General features: G+C 37.5%; 1 protein-coding gene across 4 annotated transcripts in view; it reads left to right on the top strand.

Annotated features, from left to right (window-relative positions):
• Positions 1-5,927: 5,927 nt before the first annotated feature.
• Positions 5,928-20,958, top strand: part of USP33 (ubiquitin specific peptidase 33) — a gene marked incomplete at its 5' end in the record, with an annotated part of 36,301 nt that continues 21,270 nt past the window's right edge. For all 4 annotated transcript variants that reach the window (XM_084266139.1, XM_084266137.1, XM_084266138.1 and 1 more), the window contains 8 exons: positions 5,928-6,008; positions 7,350-7,403; positions 9,418-9,480; positions 12,018-12,170; positions 15,249-15,348; positions 17,618-17,687; positions 18,938-19,051; positions 19,791-19,869. In XM_084266139.1, the coding sequence (XP_084122265.1) occupies positions 5,928-6,008; positions 7,350-7,403; positions 9,418-9,480; positions 12,018-12,170; positions 15,249-15,348; positions 17,618-17,687; positions 18,938-19,051; positions 19,791-19,869 (714 nt within the window). The remainder of the gene's footprint in view (positions 6,009-7,349; positions 7,404-9,417; positions 9,481-12,017; positions 12,171-15,248; positions 15,349-17,617; positions 17,688-18,937; positions 19,052-19,790; positions 19,870-20,958) is intronic.

The raw sequence follows: 20,958 nt of genomic DNA, 5'->3' as shown, positions 1-20,958 counted from the left end.
CGGGGCGCGTCCCGCAGCCGGTGTTGCCGCAGCCGCTGTAGGCGGGAGTCGTGTGTGCGTGAGGAGACGCGGCGTAGGCGTGCGCCGCCGCCGACACGGTGGCCTTCTGCCCTGCTGCGTCCCGGGCGGGGGAGTGCCGCCCTCCTGCTCGCCCCGCCCGTTAGGGCCGCTGTCTCCGGAGGTTGAGGTTCGCCATTGGTATGAGCTGCGGGGCTGACCGCGGCCCTGCTTAGCTCCGGACTCCGCGCACGGTGCGTCCTCCCGGCTGCGCTGGTAAGAGGGGGAGAGTCCAGCCACCTGCGGGGAGAGTCCAGCCACCTGCGGGGAGAGCGGGTGGGGTTGGGCGCCTGGGAGGGTGAGCAGGACACACGCGGGCGGTGTCTCCGGCCGGTCGCAAAGTCCAAGACGGCTCGGGCTGCTGGGCGTATAGGCACGGTGATGGCTGCCGCCGGCGGGAGACGGCTGAGCTGCTGGGGCGCCGCGCTCCCGGAGGGCTGGGCGGGGGCCGAGGGCGCTGCGCGGCCTGTCTCCCGCAGCGGGCCGGCGAGCTGCGGCACGACGGGCCGGCCGCTGCGAGGCAGCGGTGGGTAGGCGGGGTGGGTACCCCTGCCTGCTTGGAGGAGCCTTCAATCGACCTCCGCAAACACCCGCTGAAGTTCAAGCGGGTGCAGTTCCCACACCGGTGATTTCTCGGTACGTTTCTCAGGTCGTTCCCTGAAGTTTCTGGGCGCTCAGGGCCCCGCGTAGGAGGGATGCAGTAGGCTGGAGAAAGAAGCCTGGTGCAGCACCTGGTGGAAAATCCCCGAGGGTTTATGTGCGCGGGCAAAGCCCGGTTTAGGGAAAGCCGCTTAGGAGCGCAGAGGGCAGCTAATGGATTTCAGAGTTAGGATTTGCCGTGGCGGGCGGGAAGAAACGAGTGCACAGTCTATGTGCCTGAAGAGGCAACGTAAAATGAGAAATGGCCGACCCGGTAAGAGGATACACCCTCAAGCGTTCGTCTGTTATTTTAAAAGGTCCTTTCTGGAAAAAGCGCTTGATGTTAGGAAAAAAAAATGTGATGAAAATGACTTAAAAATTATGTCTTGCTTGGGTGGCTCTTCAGGCTTCTTGGTGCCTGAAGAGAAGGACCAGGTTTCTTTCATCAGGTTGCTGAGTACGCTTTTGTCATTGCCTGGGAAAATTCCAGGTCTTATTCTAAACAGATACAGTTTTCTACTGTAGTTAGTACTGGTGGTGTCTTATTTTTTTTCCTCAGGAAAATGGGATATTTGTGTTTAAAGCTGATAGATTTATAAGGGTGGAAATAGGGATGGGAGGTGAAAATCAAAGCCACCTACCGATTAACAGACTATGGGGGAATTTAGTGGGTGAAATTAAGATCGCTCTTCCCTGTTTCTTGATCTAAGAAGACTGTTCTGAAGTTTGCTAACAATATTATTCACCTACGTTGTTATGCTGAAGAAATTTCTGTAATAATTTTCCAGTGAAGTTCTTGAAGATCAGTGCAGTACCTTAAGACATATATTATTCTTTCAGTTTTCTAAAAATTTGATTGCATATGTCTTAGGCTGTACCTTCAGTGTATTTAGTTTGATGAATGCTGGTTTTTTTATTTCCAAAGCATGAAGAACATCTATATGACAAGTAGTCACTGAAGTTCCAGATCTCCTTGATATTCTAAGTAACTAGATGTTCAGATACAAAACTGAAGATCCATGTTACTCTTATTTTGTTGCCATAAAATGAAAAAGAATGTTAAATGTGATTTTTCTAGCGGATTACTAGTAAAATAACCATGAGTGCAAATAGGAAGCGTAGTGTGCTGTTGTTTAGAGTAGTACAGGCAAAATAATAAAAGCCTATGATGAAGGTACAATTACTGCTTCAGGTAATTGCTGTCTTGAGAATAATCCTTTTATTCTTAGAATCTTTTAGCAGAATTCCCCAATTGAACTGTGTAAAATGATGTCATAAAATAGCTCCGCATTTAGGGATATCAATGGAATAAATATGTGTGTGTGTTTATGTCAGTGTCTGTTGAAGTGTCAGCTAATGTAACTAGACAGACAAAAACATTAACTTTCTTATTTGTTGAGAGAGAATTTAAAATGTGTTGTGTTCTTTAAGATGTAGTAGGCTCCATGCATGAGCCTAAGGTAATTTTTAAGACCAGTTGAACTCTGTTAGTGTTTGATGGGATTTTTCTTGTGTAATAGTTCAGTGGTAGGAACCACACAAGTCTGTGTGATGTCATGGAATTCGGCCAAATAATAAAGAGGTTGCTGGTGATGCTTTAAATTGTGGCATGCATTTCTCTGACACCTTATGTGAGCAGAAGTTTTGGGGTTTTTTTTTAGTGAATGCAAAGAATAAACAGAAACAAACAAAAAGACTGGAGTGCGTTTGAAGTGTGACTCGCTATGTGTGCACTATGCGTTAATAAGTCCTCCCTTTGAATTCAGTTAGTTGAATGATGTAGTATGATGCATTGAGATGAGTGGGCTAAACAAAAACTTGGAATAGAGAGAGCTAGGGAGAACAAGGGAAAGAGCAAAATTATCTCCTAAATATATGGGAAGCATTTGATGAGCAGCTTATTGCATGAAAATGATAATGAATAGCTAGTGTGAAAACTTGAGTTCTGTTCCCAGTTAAGTGTTACTTCATCCTTAACCTCATAGTTAAAAAAATGCTGCTTGTGTCCTGTATATGTCCATGGTTTTCAGCTTGCAGTTTTCCTAAGATTCCTGTGAGACCGTGGAATACTTCTGGACAGTCCATGAAAGGTGACAAAAATACCCTTGTTACCACCAGACACGTGATTTCTGTCTAAGAGTTACTACTTTGATAACGATTTTTAGAGTTCTTCGACCTGAGGAAGGGTGAAATTACTGATACAGCTCCTTTCCAGAGGCTTTCTGTCTTTCTAATATATAACATTTGGTTCAGGAAGCCCCAGAGCTGGAAAGGGTTCAGGGAAGCTCTGTATTCTTGTAATATTTTTATTCTTCTGTGCATTCTTCTTTTGGTCAGTGGTGGAAACAGGATACTGGACTAAAAAGGCCTTTTGCCTGTTTGTAGGAGATCTCTAAGTACCTTCGCAGTACAAATTATCACGTATCATGGGGGCTATGGAGATATACTACAGCTTCAGAAAAGGAGTATAAAATGGAATGTAAGAGAAACTACAGAAGTAGATGGTAGATTTTTTATTTAATTTTTTTTTCAAGTACTGAAAATGTAAAAAAGTGACTTTTGGATGAGGTCAACATAATGTAGAAGCTTGTGAAAAAGCAGATGTGATAATGAGATACATCAGTAGAGGAAGATAAGTGATCTTTTCCGAGAGAGTGGGAAGTGATGAAATGGAGGAAGGGCAGTGAGGGAGGGAGGAACTACCCTGGGCTTGCTGGGACTTAGATGAACGATGAATCATGGTTTTGAAATTAATTTTACAGTTTAAGACTTTATGTTAAAGTTTTACAAAATGTGTTACTGCAGCTAGGTATATTAAGCTACCACGGTTATGGCAGCACAGTGAGTTATCACAGTTGCTATGGGATGGAAGGAGGGGTGTGAGAATTTTGTTAGCAAAGGGTGAAAGAAAGGCCATCCAGGCCTGGTAATATAACAATGTGAAGCATCTGTAAGGTTAACTAGACTTTTACCAGGGATGCTCTCCGTATGGATAGGAATAGGGACCACATTCAAAGGGATACAAGTTTCAATGTACGATGATCTTTTTGATGATTATTCTGAAGAGATGCAGACTGTGCCAATAAACAGAATCTGGTGTGAGCAGAACTCATGGGTTTGGATTTGTGCTGTTTCAGATGTGAAAAGTGGCTATTAAATATAAATCTGGTAGTATGACGTGACATTCCATTCACTGTTTTTTATTACTTGGAATAATGCATTCAGAAAGCTTCTTCCATTAAAAAAAAAAGCCTAAAGATTTACTACTCCATTATACCAGTCTTGCTAAAGCATTTGTGTTAAATCAGCATTAATTCACACTGATTATTTTTTTTTTTTTTTTTAGGTTGTCAGGGCTTTATTTGAAATGCACTTTTCAACTTTTAACATTCTAACAGAGCTCACAAAACGTGTGAGATGAAACATACGTTTATGTTTCCATTTCTGTTCTGAAAAGGAATTTACAGTTCAAAGCAGAATTGCAAATATGTCTGAAGTTGAGGGAGATTTGGCCTGAAAAACTATTGTTTTCATGTTTGGAGCACCTTTCGGCAGTACTGCGTAGAGTTTACTAGTAGACACTGAACTGAGCAAATACACCTCCAGCTGCAGCTTATTTTTGAGAGTAAGGCTTTTTGAATCTCATGCCATTGGTCCAGGAAGAGAATTTAGACCTCATCCTGGAAAAAAGTCTTAAATTATTCATTCATTGTAGTATTTCTGGTGAGAGAAGTTCTTAAATATTTTATTGAGCAGCTGTTAAGATGACATTCAAAAGGACCAAAAGATAAACATACATACTACAGTATATGTATAAATGTTAATGTATAATGAATACTTTGTGTGTTATTTATATAAAAAGGTATCTAAGTATATACATGCAGGTATATACCTATATGTATATAATGTATAAAGTATTATATGTTGTTTTTATATAAAGTAATACTGTTTGTATAGGAGTGTTTGTAGGGATAATACAGGAATGTTTATACCCATATACATACATACAAACCCCGCTTTGATAATGAAAGGGAACTGAGATGACTCTTGATTCAAAGGGATCTTACTGCAAGGCAATAGAAGTAAAGAGCAAGTTGAAGATACAGTTCTCAGATAAACTGAAAGTTTACTAAGAAGCCTACTAGATACGATTTTTCCCCCCATGCTGTCAAAGCTCTAGATTGGTCAGAAGGAACAGAATTAAAGCTGCCAAAGCAAACAGGAAAAGTGGAAAGAGATGTTGATAACAGGGCTAAAGGCTGTGAACCCATCAAGGAGCGTGCATCACTGAGTTAGAATAGATGTTTAGTTCTAAGTCTTGATAAAGGAGTGCTAGATTGGTCAGATAAGATTTGGGTGAAGAAAGCTTTAAGATATTTTGGGTTTTAGCGAGATTGAGGCATCAATAGCAATTGCTTAAGTGATAAAACTGGAAAAAAAATCTTGGTTCTTATCTGCATGTGTCAACTGGGGCATATTAAAAAGAACCTTGCTGAGTTAATTTTATAATTCTTCCGTAAAAATCATCACTTTCTGTGCAAGCATCAAAATGATGACAGTGATTATATTTAGCGTTCTTGATTTCTGATGTTTCTGTGTCTGTATCAGAGACCTTGGATGGACAGAGAAAACGCAAACAAGAGAGAATCTCGCTGAGTGTTCAGAACTAAATGTGAGTTGCAAGTTTCAGTTTGCTTTTGATACATAATATGCCAGCATCTAGAATGTGTCATTGTAAATAAATAAAATTAAGATAAAGTGTCCTTCTCCTTTGGCAAGCAAATCATGTGCTTCTGCATTTCAGCCTTGACAACTTCAGCAGTGTGGCTTAGTATCACTTTCCAGAATATACAAAGCCACCAAGCATTCAGGGTGGGCTTGAAAACTGCAATTTGTAAGTCATTGGCGTGCCATGGTAGAGGCCTGGAAGTTAAATAATTAATCCAAACCAGCTCCACTCAGGATTCTTTTTATCCGCTAAAACTCAGAGGATTTCATTTTAGAAGTGAGGTGTGTTTAATTTGGACTATTGGCTCTCTTAAAGTTATTTATACTGAATTAGTTTTAAAAGGCATGGTCTTCTAAAACTTATGGAGATGTTGGTTATTAGATATTTAATATTGCTGCCTACTGTAAGGAATTGAGTTGTACTGCTTCTTACTGTTGTTAATGAGTGATCCCCTGGTCTTGAAAATCCCAGCTACAGGATCTTGGAAAACGCAGCTTCAGAAATGTCATCGCCTGGAAGCAACTGCCCACACCTGGAATCAGTTGGTGAGATAACAAAAGAGGAATTGATACAGAAATCTCATGTGAGTTGTAGCAGCTTACTTTCTTCCTATCACAGTTTACTCTGGTCACTTATTTTAGCTATATATCTTGTCATGTATTATTAGTTATAAGATGCATGCAAATGTTAAGCCATGAGTAAAATCTTCCGTACTGGAACAGTAAGGTGCAAATGAAGTACAGGAAGAATTATGGACTTGATAAAACTGAAAAAGTATTTTTCAGTACGTAATAAGTACCTCTCCCTGCAGCGCTTTTCAAAGCAGTGTTTTAATCAAAATATTAGTTAAGAGAGTTATCATAATGCCAAGCTGGAATCAACTTTCAGGCACTGTCATTGTAGCAGTTTCTACATTAACATAAATACTTGAGGGGTGAGTGTCAGGAGGATGGGCTCAGTCTTTTTTCAGTGGTGTCCAGTGACAGGACAAGAGGCAATGGACACAAACTTGACTATAGGAAGTTCCACCTAAATATAAGGAGGAGCTTCCTTACTGTGAGGGTGGCAGAGCATTGGGTCAGGCTGCCCAGAGAGGTTGTGGAGCCTCCATCTCTGGAGATATTCAGAACTGGCTTGGACGCTGTCCTGTGATCCTGCTCTGTCAGGGGTGTTAGACTAGATGAAATCCAGAGGTCCCTTCCAACCCCTGTCATTCTGTGATTCTGTGAACATTCCAAATAACTGACTTGACTTCAAGTAGAAACTGTAGCAAAGTTTTTCTGGGCTAACAGCTGACTTTATGATGGTGGAGCCACAGTTTGAGAAACTGCCTCTGCATGAACTCTTGGTTTCTAGCTAGTGTTAATAAACAGTACAGAAGTCTTGTAACCCGTTACAGTAGCTGGGAAGTGATGAAAAGCCAAACCTTTTCTGTCCATGGTGCTAAATTTCTTTGTCTGAAGTGAAAGAGTGCAGAGTGGTATAACATTGCTCTGGTGGTACGGGGTGTTTTTGTAAACCTTTGCAAGTAGTGTTGACAGTCTGCAAATAGGAATATGCAATTATTACAAGACCTGTGGCTTTCATTTCTTTTTATGTTAAAATTGATAGGGAGGACCAATTTTTGAGGGTTTTCATAATAATGTTGTATGATATATATGTGTTTATGCTTTATTTAGAAGAACTATTTCTAGTTTAAGATGAAAACTCAGAGGTCCAAGGCTTTATTAGAAAAATATGCTGATTTTAAGATTATGTGAAGCAAAACAAAAAATGATTTACTTATCAACACATCGTTTTTTCTGTCTCTAAAGTTCAGTATCAACTGAATTTTCAGTATTTTTTTCTCATTTTGTCTCAAACTCGTGTTTTACTGGTGAAAGTAAATAAAATAATAGTTTTCTTGTGCAATTAACTTTAATAGGGCACTTGTCAGGACTGTAAAGTCAGAGGACCCAATCTTTGGGCATGCTTAGAGGTAAGTTCTGTTGTTTTGTTGTAGGGTCCTTTTCTAGTAATCTGTAGATAAAGTTGGTAGTGCTTTTTTAAGAAACAGCTATAATGAAGTTCTTTTAATTAGTTTATTTTAAGTTATTTAAAAGCAAAACCTCTTGTGCAGTTTTCTGTTTTTAAAATTATTTACCTTTTATCCAAGTTATTTCTTGTAACTTGAGTACTACGTTCCAAATGAGGTGGGTTTTTTTTTAAGTAGCATATTATGGTTTCTTCATGAGTCACCATACTTCATGTCTCTTAAGATTTTATTTTTCTCCAGTATAGACCTGAAAATCACTATAGTACTCCTGAATTAATAGTGTTACTCTTTTATAAGTCTCTCATAACATTTATAGTAATATATAGCAGTAAATGCTTTTTACATGAAAATAGATTTTTTTTTTAATTCTAAAGCAAAACTAAGTAAAAGCTTATTTTGAAACTTGTAGAAGCATTTATAAGCATTTTTCAAACTTTGTATGAATTTTGTGCAGTTGTTACCCTGTGTATAGTTTGTTCTTACATATGCTTTTGCCTTATTCTTTTTGCTGTCAGTGTACTTAAAAGAAAAGGCTCTGATTGTTCTATGATACCAACAGGATAATATGTGGTGAATTTAATTTTTAAAATGTCTCTTGGGTTCTTCAGACACACAGCTGTTTCCAGAGATTGAAATTTTGCTCTATAGTTTTGACTTCATCTCTTGGCAACATTCGTCTGAGTCCTGTCAGAAAGATATCTAGGCTGAGATATGCCAACCTCTAGGTGTATATATGTGGGTTTTTAAAAATCTACTTTGTTAGTTTTTATTTAAATAGATTCTGGTAACAGGTAAGACATCGGAGTATTTTACTCCTCCTATGGGTAGCAAATAGAAACAAAGGGGGAAAGAAACTGTATTTAATATTCTTTTGTTAGGTAGCTTGAAGCTTAATTACATATAAAAAGCCTCTTGGGGTAGGAAGAGGTGTTCAGGGATGTATCAGCCTGGCAGGTGGGGAAATGCTGTGAAGCTTAAAAACATCTTGTTTACTTCTCACTTAGAGCTCTTAAACTGTTACTGAAAAACTTCAATTCATACCACCATTTCCATAGGAGAGTTTTCTAATTGCAGTAGGACACTTAATGTCATGCTGTGATACATCTCCTCTTGGATGAATTGGCATCTTGCCTTCACCTTTTTCAGTAGAAAAACATGGTGAGATCCCAGCATGTTAACTATCTGTAACTTAACCAGTATCTGATTTATTAAACATAGAAAATCGACTGTGTTAAGCTGCTGTTTGATTATATAAATTAATGTGCTTAGAGTTATACAAATAACATGCTGCACTTCTTATGTGATTGTTTTGACTCATGCAAATGAGGAATTAATCAAAATTGCTTGAAGATTGGCAGCTGCAAGATTCCATGCTCAAATATGTTTTGCGATTAGCACAATTAAATCAACAATTATTCTGCATGTTGTAACTAGAATGTGGTAATTGCTTAACCATATAGTGCTGGCAAATGTAAATGGGAAAAAAAAATGGTGAAGTAATACTCTGATAAATAGGCACTGCTGATAGGGCCATACAGGCTTTTTTTTGTGGAACTGTCTGATGTTCTAAGGTTGTTGCAATTCAATATTTTAGACACTGAGCTAACTTTGTATTTTCTGCAACAGTCCCTACCAAATCATCAATTGTAAAAAATACATGTTGACCTTAATCTGAATAAATATATCAAAATGGTCAAAAAATTGTATTCTGAATGCACTAAATGCCTAACACTGCCCACAAGTTAGAGGAGTTAAATCTTGCAGCATTTTAATTGCCTTTAGGTGATAGTTATTTTAACCCTTACTGTGCATGTTTTTTGGTTTGTCTTGGTTTGTGTAGGACTCTGCAAGTTTGAAATTGTAGTGAATTTTAAAGGGGCTGGCAGGTTATTCCTATTCTGTAAACCTGTTTGACACTACTTTTTAATTCTGTATACTTCCCTATCTTGCTCAACAGAACAAATGTACATATGTCGGCTGTGGTGAATCCCATGTTGATCACAGTACCACCCATTCTCAGGTATGTGTATTTGCTAGTAATGTAGTTACTTGAAGCTGTGAAGTAGCATTAGAGAACTTTTTTTACCCATTTTAGTGAAGTCAATAACATGTGCTACCAAAATTGTTTGGAAGTTTGATTAGTTATCATTGTTTGCCAGCTACAGAATCAGGTCTTTACTAATTCAGGAGTATTTGAGTTTACAGTCTTTGTGCAGCTGCGTAACTATTTATGTAATTCTGATATTACTGTGCTCCTTAAACAAATATGGTGAGTTGATTTTTTTTTAATAAAACCCCAGCAATTACTGATGATTTTCAAAATACGTGGACAAGGAATTCTTAAGTATCTGAGTGTATATGAGGCACTACACTATTTCAGTCCAGGTTTTTTAGGATTGTGGTTGCCTGATGGATAATGGGAGGTAAATTAGGTTAATGAAGATGAGCTTAACAGGTGTGAAATAGGAAGTAGAAATGACCAGAAACTGGTTCTTTGTTTCTGCATTATGCTCCCTGATCCAGCGTCTACAGATGAAGAACCTGTAGGCTGAGCTGAGCGTATCCTTTCCTGCTACGTCCTGATTTTTGGATCCAGCTTGATAGGAGCGGTGGAGTGTGTGCACAGTGTTCCCCAGCATGCCAAATTCTGGCAAGGTTGGACAGCTTGAGTGCATCTGTTTAGGTCTTAAACTCACTGTCTGTTCTGTGCACACTTGCTGGAATGAAGCAGATGAAATATACAAATCTCTTATAACTAATGTACTGAGGACAGAGACAGGGCAGTTCTCTTAACATATCATTTTAGAATTGCTGACTCAAATGAAATTCTTGCCACCAATTTACAGTTTGTCTATCAAAAAGTATTTCCAAAGTTCCACACTGTGCAATTTTTGGTCCTTAAAAATACTAATAAAAAAAAAAAACCCTAACACAACAACGTGGTGAATTTCAGTATAACTGAACAGTGTACACCAGGGACATACACCTTATGGCTGCATCTTTACCAGAACTCCTGCTTTTTTTGGGTTGTTTTTTTTTTTTGGAAGCAGGCCCTTGCAAGGAGTATGTATTTGTACAAATCAATAGTTCATTAATATAATCTGTAGAAATACTTTTTTTTTTTTGCCAGATAATTATGCCACATCACAGTTCTAAAGCCTTTACAATAGATATGCAAAAAGAGCTGCTTGTAGTGCAGTTGAGAAACAGATGGTCCCTGAATTTCTTGTTTGCAATTTTATACCTCTTGGCTTTCTGCAGTAGATTATTCCCAACTTACAGGCTGTTTTAGCAATGTTACATACTTGCACATAAGAGAAAGTGAATGGATAGTTTGCTTGCTGTCGGTGACATCCTTGTCTTGATTTTCTTGTTAAAATTAATTTGGATAGTAAACTGCCTTCTGGATATTTTTTTTAATCTTCAGTAAAATTTTCAAGAAACTCCCGAGAGAAACAAGGTTGACATGAATCAGTTTATTTCTGTTTATGCCAATTTCCACCAACAAGGCTCCATGTACTCCAAACAATCGTGCTCATTGTGTCCACTTCAAGAAGATTAATAAGCTGTTGCTCTAAAAACTTGTAATTATTTATTCAGCTGAAAAATGCAGTCAAACACATTCCCATGATTAAAATTGTCCGAGATCTTTGCATAATCTGGTGCCTCTGATGTTTTTAAGTAAGGGGGGGACTACTTAATGAAATTGTAAACCACATTTTATATTAAAAAACATTGTTCTTGTACAAGGCCTTATTAAATGAGGGTAGGAGGAACTTGGGCATCCAACAGAAGTTGTGCTATTTTCCTGATTTTTTTAGCAAATCCCTCATTGTCTGTAAACCTGGCTGGTGTTGACATACAAGGAAGAAATACAGGAAGGATCAGTGGAAATATTGGGAGGATGATAGCAACTGTGTACACAGTCTTACAGTAAACAAAGAGTTTAAAAAAAGGAAGATGAAGATTTAGAACAGTAAAAATATTCTCCATCTGGCAAATTTTTGCATTGCTTCACAGCGTGAAGCTGTCAGTGAGAACTAATTGAGTCTAGAATGTTTGCTTTGATATGAATGTCTCTTACTGTAACTGAACTAAGAATCTTAATTTGGCTCTTCTGATTGATTGTTAAAATAGTTTGCTTTCCCTACAGCCAGCTGATAGAACTAAACACTGCCTTTACTATAGAGGAGGTGGCTGCCATTACAACCAATAGTAGACATTCCTGGAAAATTGGTTTGTTGTGGATTGTGACACTTCTGACAACAGGCTTTCCTTTTTATTTTTGTAATTATGCAGAGGCATGTCAGATACAGCAGCAGCTTACATTCTGATTGTACCTTGCTAATTTAAGTGTCTTGTACTTAAAAATGACTGTTGAGTAGCTTGTACTACAATTTTGGTAATCGAATTGCTGTTTTTTGAATGTTCTAACGTACATATTTGTGTCGTTGTTGAAAGATCTGGAATTTTAGTATTTCTATTTGAACTTGCATGTAGCTGTATCTAATTATTCCCAATTGCTCAATCACACTTTTGGGTTTTGTTCTGTTTTAGGAGACAAAACACTGTCTAACCGTCAACCTTACTACACTCCGTGTTTGGTGTTATGCCTGTAGTAAGGAAGTATTCCTGGATAGGAAATTGGGATCTCATTCTCCACTACCGAATGCAAGACTGTCTCACCAAGCACAAGAAAATAGTGTGCAGGTATTTTTTTTAGCCAGTGAAACAAAGGCAGCTTTAGCTTTGCCATATTATTATGCCTTCTCCTAAGTGAGAGACTGACTTTCCCTCCTTTCTTGTGGCTGAACTTTCTGTCATTTTCTTTCCATTTTTATAAAATTTCTCTAAAAAGACAGCACCTAGCTTCTGTGTTCTGTTTCTGTGCTGCATCCTTCCTAAGAATTCTGTTTTCATCTTACTGTCGAATTGTTTGTAATCTGCTGTAAATGGTAAGTTACAGAAAAAAGCACAGGGCTAAATGTAAGGATTGGAATAGTTCGCATGTGCCTTCCCTTTCTGTCAGCTCTTGAAAGTGTTACTTACTTACAAAACTCATTACAGTAATTGCTGGCTATCTTACATTGAGCAGTAGAATGCCTCAGTATGTGTTTATGGTTAGTTGCCTAAGATTAAAAATTAGTTTATACAAGCACAGTACTTTTAGAAAAATAGATGCTAATTGCTAACCTCATTCAGCTAGAAATACCAGAGACTTGTAGGGTTTCCTCTAACTTGGTTTTAGAGGTTAAAACATGCCTAGTTTTCAGTTTTGATACATGACTGAAAAAGTCTTGATTTCTGTGTGTGCATATGTGAGTGGGAGGTTTGTTCTGGTGGAGTTATATATGCACAAACACTCCTGAATAGAATTCTAAAAGTTGTTTTGGTTGGAAAAGACTTGTGAAACCAAATCCAACTATTGACCTCACACTGCCAGGTCCACCACTAAGCTGGGTCCCTGAGCACCACATTTACATGCCTTTTTAAATACATCCAGGGATGGTGACTGCCCTGCTTCCCTGGGCAACCTGTTCCAGCGCTTGACAGCACTTTCAGTGAATAGTTAAGAATTTAACTATTATGCAAGAATTGGTAATTTAAGTGTAGAATGACAAATTCTGTATGAATGACATAAAATATGTATCAAACTAGAAATCAGGAGAATGCTAATAATGGTCTGTGGCTGTTGGGTTTGCTAATGACTATAAATATGCCAAGGAGAGAAATGTGGCCAGTATCTGGGAAGTTGACATTAGTTGAGTAAAACACAGGTATAAGACCTGCAGTGTTTTATAGGATTATGGCATCAAAGACAAGACCTAGCTGTTTGTAACTCCTTGTTTATTAATAATTAACATACCAGCCAAAGAGTAAGATAATGAGTAACACATTAGCTAGTATTAGTTAGGGGAAAAAAATGAGCAAAATGAGCAAAGCAGGTGCTCTACAAAGGATTTTGAAATGTGCTATTTGCTAGTCTTGTTCTTCTGCAATTTCAACAAGGTTTAGTTAGGTTTAGTTTATCATTTTATTACCTTCTCCTGGTTACATTAGTCTTCACTGGTGTCAGTACTGTTCACACTAACTTTCTCCAAGACAACACTTATCTAGAAAAGATGTTATGCTGCAAATTCTTAAATGTAATTGACATTATGCATAGTTTCTGAGGGGTGGGAGAAGCTTTCATTTCTTTGTTTCACATTTAATGTGTGACAGGTAACTCAGTTAAAACTGACACAAGTGCATGTAAGGTATTTCTAAAATTGTTTTGCTTGGGGCGTAGAGCTACAGAAGAGGTCCTGTGATGTGCAGGGCAGATAAAGATGGTCAGGTTTTCAATCTATGTAGAGAGAAAATATCCTTTAATATTTTCATCTCAAAGTTTAATTAATATCATAGTATAATGAGGGATGATGTGCTGGAGAAGAGCTCTGTGGAGAAGGACCTGGGTGTCCTGGTAGATGACAGGTTGGCCATGGGCCAGCAGTGTGCCCTGGTGGCTAAGAGAGCTGGTGGGCTCCTGGAGTGTGGCCAGCAGGTCGAAGGAGGTGATCCTCCCCCTCTACTCTGCCCTGGTCAGGCCCCACCTGGAGTATTGTGTCCAGTTCTGGGCTCCCTGGTGTAAAAGAGACAGGGATCTCCTGGCGAGAGTCCAGAGAAGGGCTACAAAGATGGGGCATGGAGCATCTCCCCTGTGAGGAACGCCTGAGTGAGCTGGGGCTGTTCAGCCTAGAGAAAAGAAGACTAAGGGGGGATCGTATTATGGGATGCAGGAGGAAAGGGCCAGTCCCTTTTCAGTGGTCTGTGGAGACAAGACAAGGGGCAATGGCTGCAAGTGGGAGCACAGGAAGTTCCGCACCAACATGCGGAAGAACTTTTACACAGTGAGGGCGACACAGCACTGGGACAGGCTGCCCAGGGAGGCTGTGGAATCTCCATCCCTGGAGATATTCAAGACCCATCTGGACATCTATCTGTGCAATATGAGCTGGAGATCCTGCTTTGGCAGGGGGGTTGGACCTGATGATCTCTCAAGGTCCCTTCCAACCCCTATGATTCTATGATCAACATAAACTGATCATTTTCTCATACAATATCAGCAGCTCAATTGGAATAGTACCATTGGAATATTTTTTTAAAATGTTTATTGCCCAGAAATTCTGGTGATTTGTTATCAAGCTGGGTTCAGACTTCTGAACTTTAGTTCTATTACACTTAGCCTGTTTTAATCATCCCAGGAAATGTGTATAATATGCAGAAAAATGTTTAGAAAGTCTGTCAGAGGTTTTGTTTAGAACTTGTATTTGTATGCTCACAAAAAGAGCTTGTCAGGCAGTGAGTGTCTGCCTACTTAATATTCTGTTCCTCTGTTTTGCTTCCAGCAGTTTAATTTGTCTTTGCTAAATGTAGTGAGCCATCTGGTGGCATATCAAAACATGTACCCAAGCTTTTATGTCATGACTACTGTGCTAGTTTTTCAGCGCTGGCTTACTTGTGTTAGCCAAGGGAAAGAAATACTATAGCTTGCTTTGTTTAGATTCTTCAGCTGTTGTAATAAAATCATGCAATGTTTTCCCTGCTAATCTGAAAACAAAACTGTGGGGTTTTTCTTAGTAAGCTTTCTCTGGGTAAGGGCAGCTGTGGAATCCTGTTTAGTGAGATTTGGAAATGCATTTAGCAATTTTCAGTTCTATATTTGTTGGTGAAGTTATATCTAAGCTCCACGAGGAAGAACATTTATAAATACAAGTAAAAATACTTTTTTTTTTTCCTCCTTAAAAGGATTTTAAAATACCTAGCAATCCCACACTGAAGATTCCACTAGCAGCTGTATTTGATGACTTAGATATAGAAGTGGAAGAAGATGAGTTAAAGACTAGAGGTAATAAAAGCAAATTGCATGTGTATGTCTCCAATTCTGTTCTCCAGCTGTATACCAGTTCTCTTCAAAGTGGAAGTTTCTATTCTGCTCCAAGTTCTTTATCTTTAGTTTCACCTTTATTGCAGTAATGTGTACTGAGGTTCAGAGCAGAGGCTGTAGTGATAAATGCAGAGCGTCTCTGCAAACAGCAAGAAAAATAAGAGCGTGTGTTGGGGTAATGTTTAGTGTAGCTGGTGTTCTAGCCACTGATAAAAGTAGTTTCTTTAATAAAATCTGTTCTAATGTTCTCTCCTGTCCTAAAAGGTTGTTGATTTGAATGCATTTTGGGTAATGCTTTTCTGAGCCTGTAGTATTCCAGTTTGGTTTTTGGTTTTGTTTTTCCCTTGGCAGTAATGGATTTAATGAGCAGCCAAATTTTCTGGTATAAAAGGTTACCTCACCCTAATATCAAACTGCTGTAAAGATGGAAATGAGAGTGGATGAAACCCCAAACAGCAAATCCTTAATTTCTCATTTCATAAGAGAACATAATTAGTGTTATTTCTTACAAGTCTTAATGTGGCATCATTCATTTTAAAAAGAGTATGTGTATTTCTTAGTAATGAAAATTTTTTCTGAGAAAATGCTACTTAGAAATCTGACCAGCAGATTGCTAGGCTTTCTTTTTTTTTTTTGAGATGCCAATACATATGTCAACGCACTTTGTTTTTCATTGCTGGTGATAGAAGAGTTAGTCTAATTTGTGGATCTAATTTATACTTTACTAATCTACTACCAGCTTTCCCTCTCCTATGTCTGCTGGTGTTGGCCAAAAAGCAGACTTTGCCCCTTCTGTTGTCTGGCACAGTCTTTCTGTATATGTCACCACCCCACTAATTTGCCATCTGCCCTTAAATCATAAGACCATGTGTTTTATTCCGAGTTAGTATCTCCTATCAACGTGTGTATTTGTGTATCATCTTATCCAGTTAATGTTTTTGTGAATGTAACGTGTATAGAAGTAATGTACAAGTAGAACTGCACTAGAGTTCCCAGTAATGTTAATGTGAGTGTGTCAATACATTTCTCAAATTTAAAGGAAAAAACTTCTGACTGTTTTTACTTTCCAAGCTCTGTAAGAATGACCATCCATTTAGTAACAGAAATGGGAAGGGGAGAATGCAGGTTCAGGTGTGGGAAGCCAGACTGTATTTCCAATCAAACAATATTTTAAAACTTCATTTTTAAGTTCTGTATATTAGAAAATTCAACTGAGGTAACCAAACTGGTTTTTAGATGTAAAAGGATCCTTTTAGGAAGTTTTATTTTTCTACCACAGAATAAAATGATCAGGGTAGTTCTTGTACTTCAGGAGTACAGAGCAATGACATTGATTGCTGAATATTAAGTTGTCCAGTCTTACTGACTCTTTGCCTATTGGTGTTACTGCTTTCTCACACAGAAACAATCTCATTTTGAAATGACTTCATTAATTTAACACTTTAGCTATGAATAGCAAGTATTTAAAATATTTTAAAAATTTAGAACATACTCTTGTTATGACTTTTTTAGTCTCTTCTCAAATATTTAGAGAGTGTTTTTCATTACTCCAAAATCACTGAAAGAATATATGTTAATTGTAACATGAATGTGGAAGAACTCTGTGTGTGGATATCAGTAAAGAAAGGAAACAATCTGGGCAAAAAATAAATTCTGCAGGGAAGTCTAAACTAAGAAGCCTGTGTATAAAAATAAGGATATATAATTGGCACAGGCACAGACTGATCATAGGTAATGGTAATTCAGGGATAATGGCATGCTAAGTAGATTTTGAATGTACAGCGTAATCTGACTACTAGCATGAACTTGAGACAGAAGAATGAAATCTTCCTTGAGAAGCTTATAGTAATATGATTAATAGTTACTAACATAGCATAGTGGCAATTGAACTGAACAGGTAAATCATTAAATTAAAGTAAAACCTAAATATCAATAAACATATTTTAAATTACAATCTGCAGCTGCCATAAAACACGAAAAGTTAGTAAGATGAAATACAATCTGCTTGTCTGAAGTGTTTTAGTCAGCCAAAATCAAAACACTTAATTGCTACTCCTGGGTCAATTAGTATTCCTTCAAGAGTCCTATGTTTTAGTTTCAACTTTGCATTATAATTGGCATCAGAAGTGTTACATAAGTATTTTAATTAGTACATATTTCATGGGAAGTATTTTCCTTAATGTTTTGTAATGGATTAACAGACTTGCTGAATATTCATTCTATTTTTCAGGTCTAACAGGCCTAAAAAATATTGGAAACACTTGTTACATGAACGCAGCTTTGCAAGCTCTCTCAAACTGGTAAGCAAAATGGTTGTAAGTGTAATTTTATATTTGCTTGTACATAGATTTTATCAAGATGGACTTAAGGATTTTGAAGGGCTGCAGTACCATGGAAAATGATGTGCATTTGTTAGATCTTGGTCTTATACTACAATTATGTCACTGGTTGGAAAAAAAAGTATTATGGTATATGGGCTACTCAGCTTCTTTCCTGTTTCACTCTGGTTCCTTGCTGTCCTAAATAAAAATACATTCAGTTCTTGAAATAAAAAGAAAATCTGATATAAGCTATTACATTTGTGGGTTGGTATTTCTTCTGCTACAGAAGAAATCAAAGGAAATGCATAAGAATAAACCCTAATTAAAGAGAGATGTGTTAAGACCAGAAGGTCTGAATTCAGACCTCAGAAACAATGTGTATAAGACATTTTATGCTAAAGCATCCTAGGACTGCTAGAATACAAAACCTCATTTCAAGGGGATACCAGACAAGTTTGCAAAAGCCTTAGATATGAACCACTGTCCAACTCTGAAGTTTCTTGCACTCAGAAATGGGTAGGCAGAGACAGTGTTTGAGCATATATCGTATGTGTTTACTGTATGCATCTGCTTTTAGCTGCAGTTCAGACAGGATACTGAGTAGAACTCTGAGATACCCATTATCAAGGGACAGGAGTTCAGGCAAAACTCTGCACAGTGAAGTAGTGGACAAGGCATCTGATTACGGAGAAATGATTCTGTTGAGAAATGCCAAATTTTGCAAGTATGCTGGTATATCTACTGTCTTGGATAAAAATAGGGCTAAACTGTAAGAGGTTGTGACTTCAAAAGAGGGGGTTAGGGGAGAAAAGTGAGAGTGTGTGAGTTGACAACACTGTATGAACTAAAGAGATAAATGATCATTTAAGTGTAAAATACTTCCCTACAAACACCATGTGGCACTATTGGATTCTAGAGCAAAGAAGATTTGTTTAAGATGCTATTTATGGACTAGGCTTATGGTGATTGTTGCTGTACTGGTACATGTGTATTCTGTGATGGCTAGTAGGAATTGCCTTGAATTTGAATCCCATTAGAAAATTCTGATGCTTGAGGAGCAGTGTTGCTGTGCTGCTGAAATTGTCCTACTAAGAAATATGTGGTTGCAGGATGTAAGCAGGTAGAAAATGGAATTTTTCAATTACATAATGGCATTACCTTTTCTTAATCTTGTATTTTAACAACTTGAAAGAACCTGGAAAAAAAAGTACTATTTTGTTTTTAATCAGCCCACCTTTGACGCACTTTTTTCTGGACTGTGGAGGCTTAGCCCGGACGGATAAGAAACCAGCTATTTGTAAAAGTTACCTCAAGCTGATGACAGAACTCTGGCACAAAAGCAGGTATTGCATCATTTTAGTGGTGAGATGATTATAAACTCCAGTCACCAAGGATACATTTATCTGTCCTAGGTTTCCAATTTTGTTTTTATGACTATCATGGAATTACTCCTATAAATTGAGGAAGGAAAGACTAATTTACGGAATTTAAACTCTCCTCGTGACCTGTACTTTTCCATATCTACCAAAGATGTGATAAATAATTGATATAAATTGTAGTAAGGAAGATGTGAGAAGAAATAGATGATAAACACTAATCAAAGAAACATTAGACTCTTAAAAATAAGTGTATATCTGCCAGAAATACATCTGAAATTTTAAACTACTTTATCCTTTGTCTGCCCTTCATTCTTTATAAACGTTTTATCAATTTATTTTATTTCTTTCTATGAAATTTCAGTTATCTCTAAGAAATTTCCTCTAGATAGAAGCACAAAGGTAAAGACACAGTAATTGTGCATAGTGTCAAGATTATGTCTGAATTTTCATCTGATTCTCTGATGAGAAATGTGGCATAAAAGTCCTGATGCAATCTCTATATCTGTTGGTTAATAGATTTTTAAAAACTTGTATTGTTACTTGTTTGATATCAATATTATGTTTGGTTAAAATTAATATTATTGGTGTTATATGTGTTACAGTTCAGCTGCAGGTAAAATTAGGATCCTAGTGAAGACAGAAAATGACAATCAAATGTTTGCTTTTTTATGTATACTTACATATTTGAAACTTTTTTCTTTAGACCTGGTTCTGTTGTTCCTACTGGCTTATTTCAAGGAATTAAAACTGTTAATCCAATGTTTCGAGGCTACTCTCAACAGGTAAAACTTACTGATGTCTTTTAAATCTGCTTAAGTTATGAAGTTCTATCTTATTTTTAAATGTAATGCTTAGGATACCATGCTTTCTATATTTGTAAAGCAAATGCAGTATAAACTTGAGTTTATGAGCTTCAAATATAGATTGTGTGAAACCAATCATCAATAATTAAATCGGGTTTTATACTTGTTTATATCAAATTCTTCAACTTCTGAGAATTTATTTTCCACTTTTTCAGGAAAATTAATATTTATCCAAAACTTGTCGTTTCTGTGAAATAATGCTAATATTTGAGCAATCAGTGAAAACAAAATAAAGATATTGAAAGAGACAAGAATATAATAGATTTTTTTTACATACATCTACCAGTTAGGGTTTTTTTAAAGTGAAATACACAGTATCCAATTTTCATTTAGTATCTTTGTAAAACAAATGACCCCAGAAAAGCAAAGAAACCCAAACCACTGCTGTGTTTTGTAAGCAATATTGTACGAACTGCAAATTGGTAACTTGTTAGAGTTATGGATTATTATATAGTAAAGGCATTCTTCACTTGATCCTTTATGCAATATCCTACTGCATTCATACAGTTTGCAGTACTTCATGAAAAGCTTTGGAGCTAGAGGAAAAAATTAAAACCATGCAATAACAAAAGCTGACTACTATTTTCCAGGAATCTGCTGTTATTCAAAAGAATTTTGCTCGTTTACTTAACATGTTTCACATTTGTGGAGTGGAGGATTGGAACACATATTTCAATGTTCAAATGCTGCCTGTAGCTGTGAAGTAAATGTTTAAATAGTCATCTCAATGTTTTTTAATTTACTTATGAATATTTTTAAGAGCCCCATGAATTTCTGGAAAAGCAGAAAATCAAGCTTGATAACTGGGAAGAAACTGTATGGAAACTCTGTCATTGTAGCTTTGAACACTGATGAGACTCTTTTTCCGTGCAGAGCAACACTTTGTGAGAACCTTTTTAGGTTCTGCTTGGATCACACTTCAGCTGTATGTTTAGTAGGTTTCATGGCAACAGTTAAAACAAAGCAGGTCTTTCCTGACCATCACTCTACTGTCACCCTGGCTTGCAA

The sequence above is a fragment of the Gallinula chloropus genome (assembly GCF_964237585.1).
Source record: "Gallinula chloropus genome assembly, chromosome: 6".
NCBI lineage: Eukaryota > Metazoa > Chordata > Aves > Gruiformes > Rallidae > Gallinula > Gallinula chloropus.
This window is presented reverse-complemented; position numbering and strand designations above follow the sequence as displayed.